This window comes from Panthera pardus, unplaced genomic scaffold (assembly GCF_024362965.1).
Source record: "Panthera pardus isolate Hobbes unplaced genomic scaffold, ASM2436296v1 HiC_scaffold_16, whole genome shotgun sequence".
NCBI classification, from domain to species: domain Eukaryota; kingdom Metazoa; phylum Chordata; class Mammalia; order Carnivora; family Felidae; genus Panthera; species Panthera pardus.
Window position 1 is genome coordinate 129,032,332 of NW_026526721.1, and position 15,630 is coordinate 129,047,961.

Sequence of the window (15,630 nt, forward strand, 5' to 3'; positions counted from 1 at the left end):
GGCTCCATGCTATCAGCCCAGAGCCTGACATGCAGCTTGATCTCGTGAACAGAAGCATAAGGCCATAACCTGAGCCAAAATCAAGAGATGATACTCAACTGACTGAGCCACCCAGGCGCCCCACAGAACTATCAGAATTTTTATTTAGGATCAGAAATCGTTGGGGCCAAGTACCCAATAATTTTCAATTTTCAATATTACCCATTTGTTTTGGATTTGTGGAAAGTTAAAAATAATACTCGATGCAGTTGGGTCCTCTTGGTTACTCAAGTTTGGTTTAAAAAGTAGGGATAGAAATTTCCCACCAACTGTGATAACGTGCAACTACTTTAATTTGTATGTGTTTTCATCTTGTAGTTGATGCAGCACTCTTGGTCAGTATCTGCTCTGACACTGGATCCTGCTAAGCTTCTAGAAGAATTTCCACGTTGGCTAGAAAAACTCTCTGCCCGTCATCAAGGCAGTATCATCATCATTATTGATTCTATAGATCAAGTTCAGGTACTGTTTTCACTTTGTAACCTAATGATACTCTCAGAAAGAAACAAAAATATCAGTAATGGCTATAGTAGGCATTTAAATATGTTTATGAGAAGAAAATGTTGATGTTGGTTCTGTTATTTCTGCTTAATTTCTAGGGAGGAAGCATGTGGATAAAAAATGTTCTTTATGCCAGTAGACACTAGTATTTTATTGGAAAGACCAATTGAATTCACCAATTAACAAATTTGTTTGTTTTGACATACTTTTAGGGCCTGGACATTTCCTTAAGTGTCCAGAACTTGTGTCAGTAATAATAGTATTTTGCCACTTGTCTTTTAATATTCTGAGATAAATCATCCAAAAAAAAAAAAGATTTTATCCTCGATAATAATGAGAGATGTAATGAGAATTTCATTTTACTTGGGGAGCTATTATTGGGTTGTTTTGAAATATTTTGAATTAATAGAATGAATTTTGTTTTTATATTTTAAGCAAGTGGAAAAACACATGAAATGGCTGATAGATCCACTGCCAGTGAATGTAAGAGTAATTGTTTCTGTGAATGTGGAAACATGCCCTCCAGCATGGAGGTATGACCTAACTTTAGCTCTTTCAGATTACTGAAGTGTCTTAAGTACAAACAAGGAAAGGTTTTAAAAGATATGTGTTTGTGTTTTTATGTTTTTCATATAAGTGGCAGTGAGGATAGGGAGAAGTGGATGAATTCAAGAGAAAGATACAATCTATAGGATTTGGTGGGAGGCTAGATCTGGGATGTCAAGGAGGGGAAAGCTGAACGGCCCCCAAGTTTCTGACTTGGGAAATCAAGTAAATTGTGGCTCTGTGAACTGAAATGGGGAACAAAAAGGATGGGAAGGTTTGTGGAGGAAAGGTTAGAAGTTTCGTTTTTGGACATGGTTGATTTGAGTTGCCAGGTGTAGCTCCAAGTAGTGATGGCTAGCAGGCAGTTAAATTTACAGATGAGAAAATTGAGAATGCATGTTGCATTGAGAATGCATGTTGCAGGATGATTAAATTCCAATCGGATTACGAGTAATTTGTGGACAAACGCTATCTTGTACTATCTTCATAGGCACGAATACAATACCTATGTTTAGTTTTATTAATAGTATAGAACATAGAGCTGGAAGTGTTCTACCACTTTGCTGCCTAATGTATACACTATTTAAAAGTCTTGTTGGGGTCGCCTGGGTGGTTCAGTCGGTTAAGCGTCCGACTTCAGCTCGGGTCATTATCTCATGGTTTGTGAGCTCGAGCCCCACATCGGGCTCGTACTCACAGCTCAGAGCCTGGAGCCTGCTTTGGATTCTGTGTCTCCCTCTCTCTCTGTCCCTCCCCTGCTTGCGCTCTGCCTCTCTTCTCTCTCTCTCAAAAATAAACATGAAAACAATAATAATAATTAAAAAATAGAAGTCTTTGTTGGGATTAATTGCTGAAACTAATGATACGCATGTTAGAAAAGAATCAAATATTACCTAATAAGATTAACAGAGATTAGTTTTGCTGGTATTACAAAGGCAATATAAAAAATTAACTCTTGGGGCGCCTGGGTGGCTCAGTCGGTTAAGCATCCGACTTCGGCTCAGGTAATGATCTCGCGGTCCGTGAGTTCGAGCCCCACGTCGGGCTCTGTGCTGACAGCTCAGAGCCTGGAGCCTGTTTCAGATTCTGTGTCTTCCTTTCTCTCTGACCCTCCCCCGTTCATGCTGTCTCTCCCTGTCTCAAAAAAAAAATAAATAAACGTTAAAAAAAAAAAAAGTTAAAATCAATCTTCTAAAAAATAAAATAAAAATAAATTTAAAAAATTAATTCTTGTAATGGATTTTGACTTGTGTTTGGGTAGATTACAGCTTTAGCTGTATTAGAAGAGAATTTCATTTTTTTTCCTTTAAATAAAAGGTTGTGGCCTACACTTCATCTTGATCCTCTAAATCCAAAGGATGCAAAATCTATTATAATTGCAGAATGCCGCTCTATGGACATTAAATTGAGTAAAGAGCAGGTAAGTGTTTTTAATTTTACTGCTCTTTTACTCTCTATCGACTGTCCTATAAGACACCTTATATGAGACTTAAAATTCAATGTAGGAACTCTCTATTGTGTTAAGAGAAATTGGAGTCTAATAATTGTTAAATGCATTTGCTCTTTAACAAATATAGAAGGAGCAATAAAAACCTTTTGGGGCTTAAGTTTTACTTTATTAACCAGGTGTTTTTAAAGGCAGAAGAACATATGCATTCCAACCGCATCTGCGGTCCCCCACCATATGGCAGTGATGCCACTGATGGCAGGAGCCATGTCATTTCTGCCAGGGATATTTGTTGACGGCTCCATAGTAAAGACCGCTTAATTCCAGGGTGGTTTTGTTTTTGTTTGTCTGTTTTGTGTTTTGGTAAACTGGTACAGGAGAAGAAGCTAGAGCGACACTGTCGTTCTGCTACAACCTGCAATGCCCTTTATGTCACCCTTTTCGGCAAAGTGATGGCGCGGTAAGTGGTGGCGAGCTTACATGAACTGCATGTCTTGTGTTTGCCGCAGACTGCTTCCTTGTCTTGGGAAACCGAGAGCTGATCACTGCGACAATCTCTTGTGCCACTCATATCAGATTCTGTTGATTCTAACAGAGACACTAACACCCTGTGAGAATGTGACTCGCGACTGCAGATGGATGATAGCCCATGAATTATAATAACTTGTTGGATATAGTTGTCTAATTTTCATCACGCTTACCGTATCCCTACTGGGGGTTGCCACAGAAGGCCATCTTTGCTCTTATTTGGGGTCCATGAGTGTTTCTTGTCACTTGCTTGAGGCCCCTAGCTTTGGGAAAATGACAGGCAACTGAGGCAAACAAATGTTATTTCAGGTATCCTTAAATATTAGTAGGTAGGTATGTAGGAATTTTTCATTGTCTGTGTTCTAAAATCCTGATAAACCTTTCATCCTAAAATGGATTCTTCTATATCAGATATTCATTAGTTGAAGCACCTGGGTGGCTCAGTCAGTTATGCGTCCGACTTTGGCTCAGGTCATGATCTCACAGCTCATGAGTTCAAGCCCCGTGTCAGGCTCTGTGCTGACAGCTCAGCGCCTGGTGCCTGCTTCACATTCTGTGTCTCCCTCTCTCTGCCCCTCCCTGGCTCGTGCTCTGTTTCTCTCTCTCTCTCTCTCCCTCTCTCTCTCTCTCTCTCTCTCTCCCTCTCCCTCTCTCCCTCTCTCCCTCTCTCCCTCTCTCTGTCTCTATCTCTCAAACTTAAATAAACATTAAAAAAATTTTTAAAAAACAAATATCCATGATATCCATTAGTCATTTCCCTTTAGGTAAGCCTTACAAAGTGTAACTACATTTCTTCTTCAGTACAGTCTCAACTTACTTCAACTCTTCACAACCAGAGGTAAAAAAGATGAATACGGTTCTGACGATCATCACAATAGATGGTAATCCTAGTACAACTCATATTCTAGACACTGAATCTAGTACTCTTCTCTCTCTCTTTTTTTTAATGTTTATTTGAGAGAGAGAAAGCATGGGTGGGAGAGGGGCAGCGAGAGAGGGTGAGAGAGAGAGGTTCTCAAGGAGGCTCCATGCTCCACAAGGAGCCCAGTGTGGGGCTCGAACTCACACACCATGAGATCATGACCTGAGCCAAAGTCAGATGCTTAACTGAGCCACCCAGGTGCCCCTGGTACTCATGTCTCTTAATTCCACATTCCCATCTTGAGCACCAAATTGGAAACGAAAACATCTTCTAAAATTTTGAATTGCCCGTGATATTCCCACTGTTTTCAGTTTTGGCAGTCCATCTGGCCACTGTGAACATCAACAGCTTGCAGAAGTATGGTTCAAGAGTGTGAGTCCCTTTGCACACATTTCATAACATTTATTGAATTTAGCTATTTTAAGAGTGTTGACACAAGATGAACAAACCTTTTAGAATCTCTTAAAGTTTAACATTTATTTATTTTTGAGAGAGAACAAGTTGGGAGGGACAGAGAGAGAGAGACAGAGGATCCAAAGCAGGCTCCACGCTCTGAGCACAAAACCTGATGTGGGGCTCGAACTCATGAACCACTCACGAACCATGAGTCATAACCTGAGCCGAAATCAAGAGTCCGGCACTTAACCAACTGAGCCACCTAGGTGCCCGAAGAGAGTTTTATTCGAGCCCGCAGTAGGACACCTTCCCTAGGAAACATGATCTTCACAGGAAAGAAAGTGCTCTGAAGAATGAACAGTTTTTACAGGGTTATATACTGTTTTTGCATCTTGTGAAAGCTCAAAAAATTATGGATTAACATAGGTAGGAATCATGAGTTTTAATGTCAGAATGCAGAGTGTAGGAGCATTGATTGGCATCTTAAGGACAAGATGGCTTTCCTTTAGGCTACTTGTTTATAAGGCAAGGTACAATGAATATTTTGTGAGCCATAAATCAGGCTTTTGGTTTAAGCAAAGTTTATGTACAGTCATGCTGACTTAGAAAGAAATCTCAAATGGCTTCATGCTGACTTAGAAAGAAATCTCAAATTAGACCTTTAGAAGGTCTGATTAGACTCTAGACCTTTTTTTTCTTCTTCTCTCTCTATATCTTCATATTGAAAAAAGAAACTATTGGTAAATATTGTGTAATATTTTAAAACCACCCTATTTTCCGATTTTCTTAGCCTGATATTTTCTGAATCCTGGCTCTAAACAAATTTAATTTGCATCGCTAACTAATAACACTTACTTATAATTCTTTTCCTGCTTCCTGTATGTAGGTAGCCTGTCTTACTCATTTCTGTGTTCCATAATGTGCAGTAATTGCTTGACATATAGTAAGTCCCCAGCACGTGTTTACTGCATCGAGTTAAACTGTATACTAAAATAAACTTGATGATGCTGGCAGCCCCATAAAACTACCATTTTCCTATATCATGTTTTATTGAATTCCTGTTAATCAGTTGAAGTATAAAAAATAGAGACCACGTTGTTTTTATCTACCCTAGATTTTTCACAGATGTTGGCTGTCTGTAAGAAATTAAACCTATTCTCAATTCCAACAGTGCTGGGAGAGCAGGCAATTTAGATAAAATCCTTCATCAGTGTTTCCAGTGTCAAGACACTATTTCATTATACAGACTTGCTCTGCGATCTATCCAGGAGTCCCTGGCAAATGATATGGATAAAGAACTCATGAAACAGGTAAAGGGTAATAAACTCATAGAAGTTTGCATTTATGTGTGAATTGAAGTAAATAGTAATTATTTTTAAATGTGTGCTTAAATATGTTTCAAGCATCTACAGGAATGCTGGCTACCATAGTGTGCTTGTGGCCAGAAGTGGTATCTCAAGAAACTTGCATTTTCCTCATGATCATTGAGATTTTTCATCTGTTCATGTTTATTAGTGATTCCTGTCTCCTTTTATGTGGTTTGCTGATCCAAGCCTTTTTACTTGAGTTTTAATTGAGTCGCTAAATACAAATCCTCTTTTTTGCACAGTTTGTAAATTAATTCCTTCTTCCTATTTGTTTCTTGTCTTAACTTTTTGGTATCATTCATTGTACAAAGTTTTATTTTGATGAGGTCAGATTTATCAACAGTTTATTTTATGACCTATGCCTGTTATATCTTATTTTGAAAATCTTTTATTGTCAAAAAAAAATCTTTTGTTATCATAAAAATGTTCTCCTGTGTATTTTTTTTTCCCTTTAAAATACTTTACAGTGTTGTTCTTCCTGTGTAAGTCCTTATCTTGAGGATTTATTTTTGTTTATTGTGTGAGGAAGGAATCTACTTTTTAATCTTTTATCATATGGTTAGCTAACTTTTCATTTTTTTTTTAATGTTTATTTTTGAAAGAGAGAGGCAGAGCATGGGTGGGGGAGGGACAGAGAGAGAGGGAGACACAGAATCCAAAGCAGGCTCCAGGCTCCGAGCTGTCAGCACAGAGCCCCACGAGGGGCTCGAGCTCTCAGACTGCGAAATCATGACCTGAGCTGAACTTGGATGCTTAACTGACTGAGCCATCCAGGCGCCCCTCATTTTTCTGGAGTACATCTTTTCTGCTAATTTGATTATCACACTCACAAATTAACATGACTTTGTTTTCTGAGCTCTTCTGTTCCAGTTTTGCTCATTCCTTGCCAATGCCATGGTGTCTTAACTATTAGAGCTTTAAAGTAAGCTTTCATATATGGTTGGTCTGTGGGATGATGTTTTCTCATGCACCTCTTCACTGAGGGTACAGCTCTTGGATCCCTGGTGTTGGCAAGCTTTCTAGTTCTAACTCCTCCCCTTACCGGGTTTAAGGGCTCACCTTCCATCCCCGCTGTGGGTGTGAAAACCCAAGCATTTGAGTTACTGGGAAGGTTGCCTGTCCTGGATCCCCACCTCCCCCAGGGACAGCAGCTCCAGCCCTTAGCCCTCTGATGTTCACTTTCCTATTCACTTCTGACACCTGGGGGATTTCTTTTTCGTAGGTTCAGCTGTACTTTTAGAGATGTTTTGTTATATGTTGTCTTCTATTAACAGGCATCTATAGTAAAAGAACTATTTTCTTCTACCATTGTCCCAAAATTGGAACTTTGTCATTAGTTTTAATCTGTTTCCTGAGGCTTTAATTGTCCTGAAACTTGTTTCTGTGTGTTATTTTTGGCATGCTAGATTTACTATATACACTATCTTATTCTTGATTAATGGCTTTTGGAAAGTATGTTTTATTCTAAGAAATCTGTTTCTTTATTAAATCATTTGAACAGTAAGTTTGAATAAGAAGTTAATAACCTTTTAATGGCTTTTTGTTACTTACAGAGGTGATCATTGTTAATTCACTTCTCTACCTAGATTCTCTGCCTCATAAATGTTAGTCACAATGGTGTGAGTGAATCAGAATTGATGGAACTCTACCCTGAGCTGTCCTGGGCTGTCTTGACCTCCCTCATTCACAGTTTACACAAAATGTGCTTGTTGACTTATGGTTGTGGCTTGCTCAAGTTTCAGCATCTACAGGTAGATGTTATTGTAATACGGTTTTTTAACTATAAATGTCAACATCCCATGCTATTTTAAGTGTTTCCACTATAAGACAAAGTTGAAATTTTAAATTTGGCATTACAAAATTGCTTTTGCAGTGATTTTAGGTTAAGTGTAAAATTTGGCTAATATTATTCTTACATAGTACCTTTATGAAATGGCTATTACAACAGCCCCCCCTTATCTGTAGGAGACACATTCCAAGAACCCCAGAGAATGCCTGAAACCAGGATAGTACTGAGCCTTATATAAACTATGTTTTTTCCCTTACACGTGCCTACCCATGATAAAGTTTAATTTATAATTTAGGGACAGTATGAGATTAACAACAATAACTAATAATAAAACAAAACAATTATAACAATGTACTGTACTAAAAATTATGGGAATGTTGTCTCTTTCTCTCTCAAAATGTCTTATTATACTGCACTCACCCTTCTTGAGATTATAAAATGTCTACATGATGAGATGGAGTGAGGTGGATGGCATAGGCACTGGGACCTAACTTTGGGCTACTACTGACCTTCTGACCATAATATCAGAAGGGTGTCTGCTTTTAAACCGCATTTGGCCATGGGTAACTGAAATTGCAGAAAGTGAACCTGGGGATAAAAAGGAACTACAGTACTTTACAAAGTAGTTTCTTTCCAAAAGAGAAAAAAAAATTTTTTTTTTTTTCAATTTTATGTTCTGTTGATTGCTAGTGTAATTACGCTTCAAGAGCTTGGACTCAGTAAGTCAGTATGCCTCAGTTCACAACCCAGCTCTTCACAGTTTAACAGCTGTGTAACCTTGGGTAAATTCGGTAAGCTGTGGGTAGATTTTTCCAGCTTACTACAGGGTATGTGAAGAGAATTTGTTGAGATGGTCCTTGACCCTAATGAGGTCCTAGACATGATGTCTAGCACATAGTAGTGAATGTTTAGAAAATACTGACTAGTATAATTGTTATCATCTGCAATGCCATGGTTGATTTATGTGTATACAAATGCAAGTTAAGTCTTTCATGTGAGTATGCTGCATTGTATTTGTAGGTGTGAAATGTTTGTGATCTCATAGGCTCATCTTTCTCTTTTATTGTGTATTGCTTAAATAAATTCCTTTTTAGTACTTTTTCACTCCACATTTCTGCACTAACTAGAAATTTGAATTAAATTGTGTTTCAGGTGCCTCCAGGAGATTTTTATTCTCATGTCAGTTTATCACATAAATGTATGCTGAATTTTAAAATATTTTTATGTCATCTGTATTATACAACTATAAAATTGAAATAATTATAAATTCCTATTTATAAATTAATTTTTAGATATTCAGTGACTAACAGAAAATAGACTACAGTATTTTTTATTTTTTTTCCAGGCTTGGGAAACAGTGAGACTGGAATACATGGAAGATCCCACCATTATTTCTTCATACAGGCAAAAGCTAATCAACTATTTTACCATGCAGTTAAGGTATTATAAATATCCATATAGTTCTTCTGTAACACATTTTATCTTTGTGTCTTTATTTCTCTTCCTTAGCTTATAACTTAATGTATAAAAATTTAATTATTAAAAGGTAATAATAAGTTGGCTCAGTTGATTGAGTGTCTGGCTTTTGATTTTGGCTCAGGTCATGATCTCACAGTTCATGGGATCAAGCCCTGCGTTGTACTCCACACTGAGCAGGGAGCCTGTTTGTGATTCTCTCTCTTTCCCTCTGCCCCTTCTCCCCCCCATTCATGCTCACTCACTCTCTCTCTCTCTCTGAAATAAAAAAAAAGTTTTTAAATTATTACAAAAAACATTAAATATTCTCCCTAGTCTGGTAATGTCAAAAGAACTATAAAGATTATTATGTAAGTCAGTCTCTTAATATTATGCTGAAGATTTAAATTGATTTACATGAAATCAGTGTAGGGTTATTTTATTATTATCATTTTATTCCAGTTTAGTAGTTTAAAAATGTGTGTCTGTGTATATCCATGTGTGTATATTTGGGTTGATTGAGAGTTTTTTAAATAGTTCAATTTTAAGAAAATACCTTGAGAGTTTGATTGATGGTCCTAATATCACTTTATTTATTTTCTTAGTTACATTGACAGAGTTTCTGATTCTGACATAATTTTCTCAGTATTAGATTATATTTAGGGGCACCTGGGTGGCTCAGGCAGTTGAGTATCCAACTCAATTTTGGCTCAGGTCATAGTCGCAGAGTCATGGGATCTGGCCCCATGTCAGGCCCTGTGCTGAGCATGGAGCCTGCTTAAGATTCTCTCTCTCTCTCCCTCTGCCTCTCTCCTGCTCACATATTCTCTCTCTCTCTCTCTCTCTCTCTCAAACTAAAAACAAAAAAAAAAATTTTTTTTAATTACACTTAAAGAGTCAGAGAATACATTTTTCTTCCTTCACCATTTGCCTTTTGAGGCAATATCATTGTTGGAAGGTATTATTGAGTGTTGTCTCTTCCCTTCTAACAGTCGGGACCGAGTGACTTGGAGAAGTACAGATGAACTCCCTTGGCTTTTTCAGCAGCAGGGAAGTAAACAGAAGTTACATGATTGCCTTCTCAATCTCTTTGTGTCTCAAAACCTTTATAAAAGGTAAGAAACTTATTTGTAGAAAATCTTTCCCCAGAAAAACAGATTTAAACAATTGATCGGTGTAACAAAGAAAAATGGCATTTTTAATTTAGCTTTAAGACCTTAAGCCATAAAACTCCTAGAAAACATAGTATGTAACTGCTTGACGCCAGTCTTGGTGGTGATTTCTTGAATCTGACATAAAAAGCAAAAGCATCAAAAACAAAATAAACCAGTGGAACTAAATCAAACTAAAAAAGCTTCTGCACCGCAAAGGAAATCATAAACAAAATGAAAAGGCAACCTACTGAATAAGAGAAAATATTTGCAAATCATACATATTCAAAGGAATTAACATTCAAAATATTTAAGAACTCATACAACTCAATAACAACAAGAATCTGATTCAAACATGGGCAGAGGATCTGAATAGACATTTTTCAAAAAAAAGAGATACATGTAGCCAACGGGCACATGAAAAGATGCTCAACATCAGTAATCATTGGGTGAATTCAAATTAAAACCACACTGAGCTATCACCTCACACCTATAGAATGACTGTTATCAAGAAGACAAGCGATAACAAATGCTGGCGAGGATATAGAGAAAAGGGAACCCTGGTGCACTGTTGGTGGGAATGTAAAATGATGCAGCCACTGTGGAAAACAGTATGAGGTTCCTCAAAAAATTAAAAATAGAACTGTGATATGATCCAGCAATTTCGTTTCTGGGTATATATCTGAAGAAAACAAAAACAACAATCTGAAAAGATACGTGCACCATTGCAACATTATTTACAATAGCCAAGATATGGAAACAACCTAAGTGTCCATTGATAGATGAATGGATAAAGAAAATGAGTGTGTGTGTGTGTGTGTGTGTGTGTGTGTGCATTCATATACATGCATACAATGGAATGTTACTCAGCCATAAAAAAGAATGAAATCTTGCCATCTGCAACAACACTGACAGATCTTTAGGGCATTTTGCTAAATGAAAGAAGTCAGAAAGACAAATACTGTGTGATCTCACTTATATCTGGAATCTACAAAAAAAAAAAAAAAAAAACCAAACATGCCCTTGATACAGAGAAGAAATTGGTGGTTGCCAGAGGCAGAGGGTAGGGAAGGGGTTAAAGTGGGTGAAAGGAGTCAAAAGGCATAGACTTCCAGTTATTAAATAACTAAGTCATGGGGAGGTAATGTACAGCGTGACGACTATATAGTTAATAATACTATACTGCATCTTTAAAAGTTGCTAAAGAAGTAGGTCTTAAAAGTTCTCATGACAAGAAAAGAAATTCTGTAACCATGCAATAGGGACAGATGTTAATTAGACTTATTGTGGTGATCATTTTGCAGTACCCCCTTTCCATGGGGGATATGTTCCAAGACCCCCAGTGGATGCCTGAAGTCACAGATAGTACCAAGCCCTATATATATTATGTTTTTTCCTGCACATACATACCTATGGTTAATTTTAATTTAATTTTAATTAAGTTTAATTTATAAGTTAGGCATAGTAAGATATTAACAGCAATAACTAATAATAAAATAGAACAATTATAACAGTTATACTATACTAAAAGTTATGTGAATGTGGTCCCTCTCTCTCTCAAAATATCTTCCTGGACTGACTGACCCTTCTTGTGATGATGTGAGATGTTACAGTGCCCACATGGTATGAGATGAAGTGAGGTGAATAGAGTAGGCTCGTGATGTAGCCTTAGGCTACTATTGACCTCCTGATGATATGTCAGAAGGAGGATCATCTACTTCTGGACTGTGGTTGATCACTGGTAACTGAAACTGCCGAAAGTGAAACTAGGGATGGGGGAACTCTGTATATACGTATTTCAAATCAGTAGCTGTACACCTGAAATTAATAGTTGTTTATCAACTATGCCTTGAAAAATAAATAAATTACAAAAAAAAAGATAATGCTGTAATAAAAGTGGGATTTAGAGAAGAAAGCAGCTGGCAAAGAGGAACATCTGAGCGGGCCTGGAAAGATGGATGAAATTGGATTCTGCTGTAGAATTTAGATGAGCAGAAAGAAGGCTGTGTGTACTATGGGCTGAGCTCTGCTAATAAGCACATTACATTAACCTAACAAGTACTTATTGTATCCCCAAGTGCTAGGGATAAAACATAGCACAATTAAAAATAATAATGAAAAAAAAAACCTATAAAAACAAGTCCAGATTCAGTGGTACCTGAAATTTAAAAAAACTGGGAGAAATTTTAAGACAATTTGCAAATTGCCACGAGATCTTTTCCCAAGAGGTAAAGTAAAAAAGAATATTGCGGTTTTTAAAAAATCAGAACTGAAATGATCTTGAGATACCTTTCTATCTTACCCTTGCATTTAAGCAGGTTTAAATCCAAACCACCCATGGAGGTGGTTCATGACATCTGCCTTTCATGGCCCTCAGGTATCTCAAAGTATAGCCTTGAAACCAGATTCTGGGCCAGCTTGCCACAAAATCCGACTGGTGTGAAATTTAAAGAAAGGATTACCCCTTTTCAGAAATTGTATTGTCTCTTCTGGTTATGTTTGAATTTGCCAGTGGCCAGACCACCTTTTCACGATCAAGCTTCTGACCTCTAAGCCTCATGGGAGTTTACGTTACTGTCTTACCTAGAAACTCAGACATTTCTCTTAACATAGCTACATAATTTGTTTTGCTCCTAAGTGAACTTTTCAAATTTTTTTGTTATACCTCCTAAATTATTTCTGATCTCCATTCCAACCTTTGAAATCATGATTCCTTTGAAATCAGATTTACTCTTTAGTTTGCCAGCTCTCCCATCCTACTGTCATCTCCAGATGAATACGCTTACTTTTGTATTTCTATTCTGACAGTTGCCTGTGTTTCATTAGTTTCTTCTGTTCTAATTTCCATCATTTAAAATAATGATCTGGGTGAATTTAGCAGTTGACTGCATATCACGAAATGTCTAGAAAGGATTCTGGTAGATTTCCACTGGTGAGTGACCATAATGATAGTAATGATAACAGCCGGCACTATGGAGTACTTGCTGTGTGCTATAATCTGCTTATAGTAACACCTTAGGCAGGTAGTGTCAGTGACCCCTTTCTGCAGATAAGGATGACAGAGTATAAGAGGTCAGACAACCTGCTCAAGACCACACAGCTAGGAAGCGGTGGACTTAGCAGGTTGGAGTCTACAGTTTTCCCTCTCTCTGTACTACACTTGCCTACTAATAAAGCGTCAGTAGCTTATATGAATTCTGGCACTTTCACTCAACAGTGGGTTTTAATGTTTGATTTTCATTAAGTTACTGTTTTTTGTTGAAACAGAGGACACTTTGCTGACTTGCTGAGTTATTGGCAGTTTGTTGGCAAAGACAAAAGCGCAATGGCAGCAGAGTACTTTGATTCATTGAAGCAGCACGAGAAAAACTGGGAAGGCGAGGAGAACATGATTTGCCTGGCGGATCTTTATGAAACCCTGGGGCGATTTCTCAGGGATCTAGGCCTCCTTAGTCAGGTATGCTCAGCGAGGAATCACAGACTGTGTGGGTTTTTCCTGTGTGCTCTTCTCTCCTCCCTAGGAGTTAGTGCAGCTTTCATTTGTTGTGCTGATCACATCGCAGCTCTTAACGGTATTTCACTCACTTTACCTGGCCTTGAACCCTTTTTTTTTCCTAGGCTGTGGTGCCTTTGCAGAGGTCTCTAGAAATTCGAGAAACAGCTTTAGATCCAGATCACCCAAGAGTGGCTCAGTCCCTCCACCAACTAGCGAGTGTGTACGTGCAGTGGAAGAAGTTTGGCAATGCAGAACAGTTGTATAAACAAGCATTAGAAATCGCAGAAAATGCTTACGGCGCGGAGCATCCACATATTGCTCGTGAACTTGAGGCACTTGCAACTTTGTACCAGAAACAAAATAAGTAAGATTTAGATGAGTAATACTCTGGTTTTATGATGGGGAGTCACAGTTCTTGATGTACTTATGTGTTCAGCTTTGTTTTGTGGCTATGTACTTTTCCTTATCCTATATTCTTTTCAGTCCACCATGTTCAAATATTATTCTCAGTCTTGGGTGTTTGTGGCGTAAACAGAAAACTAGCACCACAAGATTCATCTCTATTTGAAGATGCGTGCAGGCTAGAGCATGGACTTTGGAGTTGTATAGTCGGGTTTAAATCTGGGCCCATTCATTGACTGGCTTTGTAATATTAAGTGTATTACTAACACAGGACAGCAAACGATTGCCCACAGGCCAAATCCAAAAGGCCCCTTGTTTTGTAAATAAGGTTGTATTGGAACATAGGCACATTTTATGTGACTGCTTCCATAAACTTCCACACAGCTGCTTCCATGATTCACTAACAGATTTTTATATTTGTAACAGACCACATGGCCCATAAAACCTAAAATATTTACTATCTAGCCCTTTACAGAAAAAGTTTACCAGTCCCTGGTGTAATAAAAAGTCTCATATCTATTAGGCACCCACTGAATGTCATCTTTTCCTCTATCAGAAATCATTTTCTTCGTACCATCGTAAATGATACATACTGGAATTTTTTCTTTTAATTTCTAGAAGTATTGTTTCACACAATTTTTTTGTGAATTTCACATTTATATTTGACCAGAAATTAGCACATACAGAAGAAGGTGGTAGAACAAACTAAAATTTTAGATTTTCATTTAGTTAGGTCATCCTTTAGAGATTTGAAGTGAGTTAAGTCAGTTAAAAATGTATTAAATGTCAGCTACTTGGAGAGCTAGGTTTGTTTTGTTAGATTATGTTTTATGAAGTTTTTTGTTAAAGATTTTTAATTCTGTGTGACTGTCATCTTTAGAAATTATGCTATATTTAAGAGCCAAAAACAAAACAAAAACTTTACACTAGGTAAGGAATGCTTTCATTTGCCTGAAATATGATAAATTGGACATGTGTTTCTTTTGTTTGACTTTATTTTTTTTTTTTAAGATATGAACAAGCTGAACATTTTAGGAAAAAATCCTTTAAAATTCGTCAGAAAGCTACAAGGAGAAAAGGCAACTCGGTAATGAGAGATTTCTTTTGTGTTGTGCTTTGAAGCAGAAGAAAAGAGCATGTCTGAATATCATAATATAGATGCATACACCTCACCTATTTAAGAACTTTAGATATTAAATTGACTTCTATAAAAGTACTAATTAACATTTTCCTTATATGTATAATACCTGCGTAAGTATTAGAATTACTGGAAAGTACAACTTAGCAGGCTTTTAAAAAGTGGAACTAGGGGCACCTGGGTGGCTCAGTCTGTTGCGTGTCTGACTTCGGTTCAGGTCACGATCTCACAGTTCATGAGTTCAAGCCTCCACATTGGGCTCACTACTGTCAATGCAGAGCCCTCATCAGATCTTCTGTCCCCCTCTCTCTCTGCCCCTCCCCTGCTTGTGCTCTCTCTCTCAAAAAAAAAAAAAAAAGAAAAAAAACATTTAAAAAAAGTGGAACTATATATTACAGTATATTGCAGTATATACATATTTCATATCATCATGTTGTATACCTTAAACTCACA

The 15,630-nt window shown here is 37.4% G+C and overlaps 1 protein-coding gene across 5 annotated transcripts in view; it reads left to right on the top strand.

Moving 5' to 3' along the window:
- The window catches only part of NPHP3 (nephrocystin 3), a 43,036-nt gene that overhangs the window by 21,142 nt on the left and 6,264 nt on the right, over nucleotides 1-15,630 (top strand). For 3 of the 5 annotated variants that reach the window (XR_008422590.1, XM_053903807.1, XM_053903805.1), the window contains exons 12-22: nucleotides 358-501; nucleotides 976-1,073; nucleotides 2,404-2,512; nucleotides 2,911-2,993; nucleotides 5,551-5,689; nucleotides 7,333-7,497; nucleotides 8,881-8,975; nucleotides 9,983-10,105; nucleotides 13,409-13,598; nucleotides 13,760-14,001; nucleotides 15,051-15,126. Coding sequence is in view for 4 of the 5 variants with exons in the window: in XM_053903807.1 (XP_053759782.1) it covers nucleotides 358-501; nucleotides 976-1,073; nucleotides 2,404-2,512; nucleotides 2,911-2,993; nucleotides 5,551-5,689; nucleotides 7,333-7,497; nucleotides 8,881-8,975; nucleotides 9,983-10,105; nucleotides 13,409-13,598; nucleotides 13,760-14,001; nucleotides 15,051-15,126 (1,464 nt within the window). In the remaining variant the exon portion in view is untranslated. The remainder of the gene's footprint in view (nucleotides 1-357; nucleotides 502-975; nucleotides 1,074-2,403; nucleotides 2,513-2,910; nucleotides 2,994-5,550; nucleotides 5,690-7,332; nucleotides 7,498-8,880; nucleotides 8,976-9,982; nucleotides 10,106-13,408; nucleotides 13,599-13,759; nucleotides 14,002-15,050; nucleotides 15,127-15,630) is intronic. The other 2 variants (XM_019436596.2, XM_053903806.1) reach the window with 2 other exon arrangements.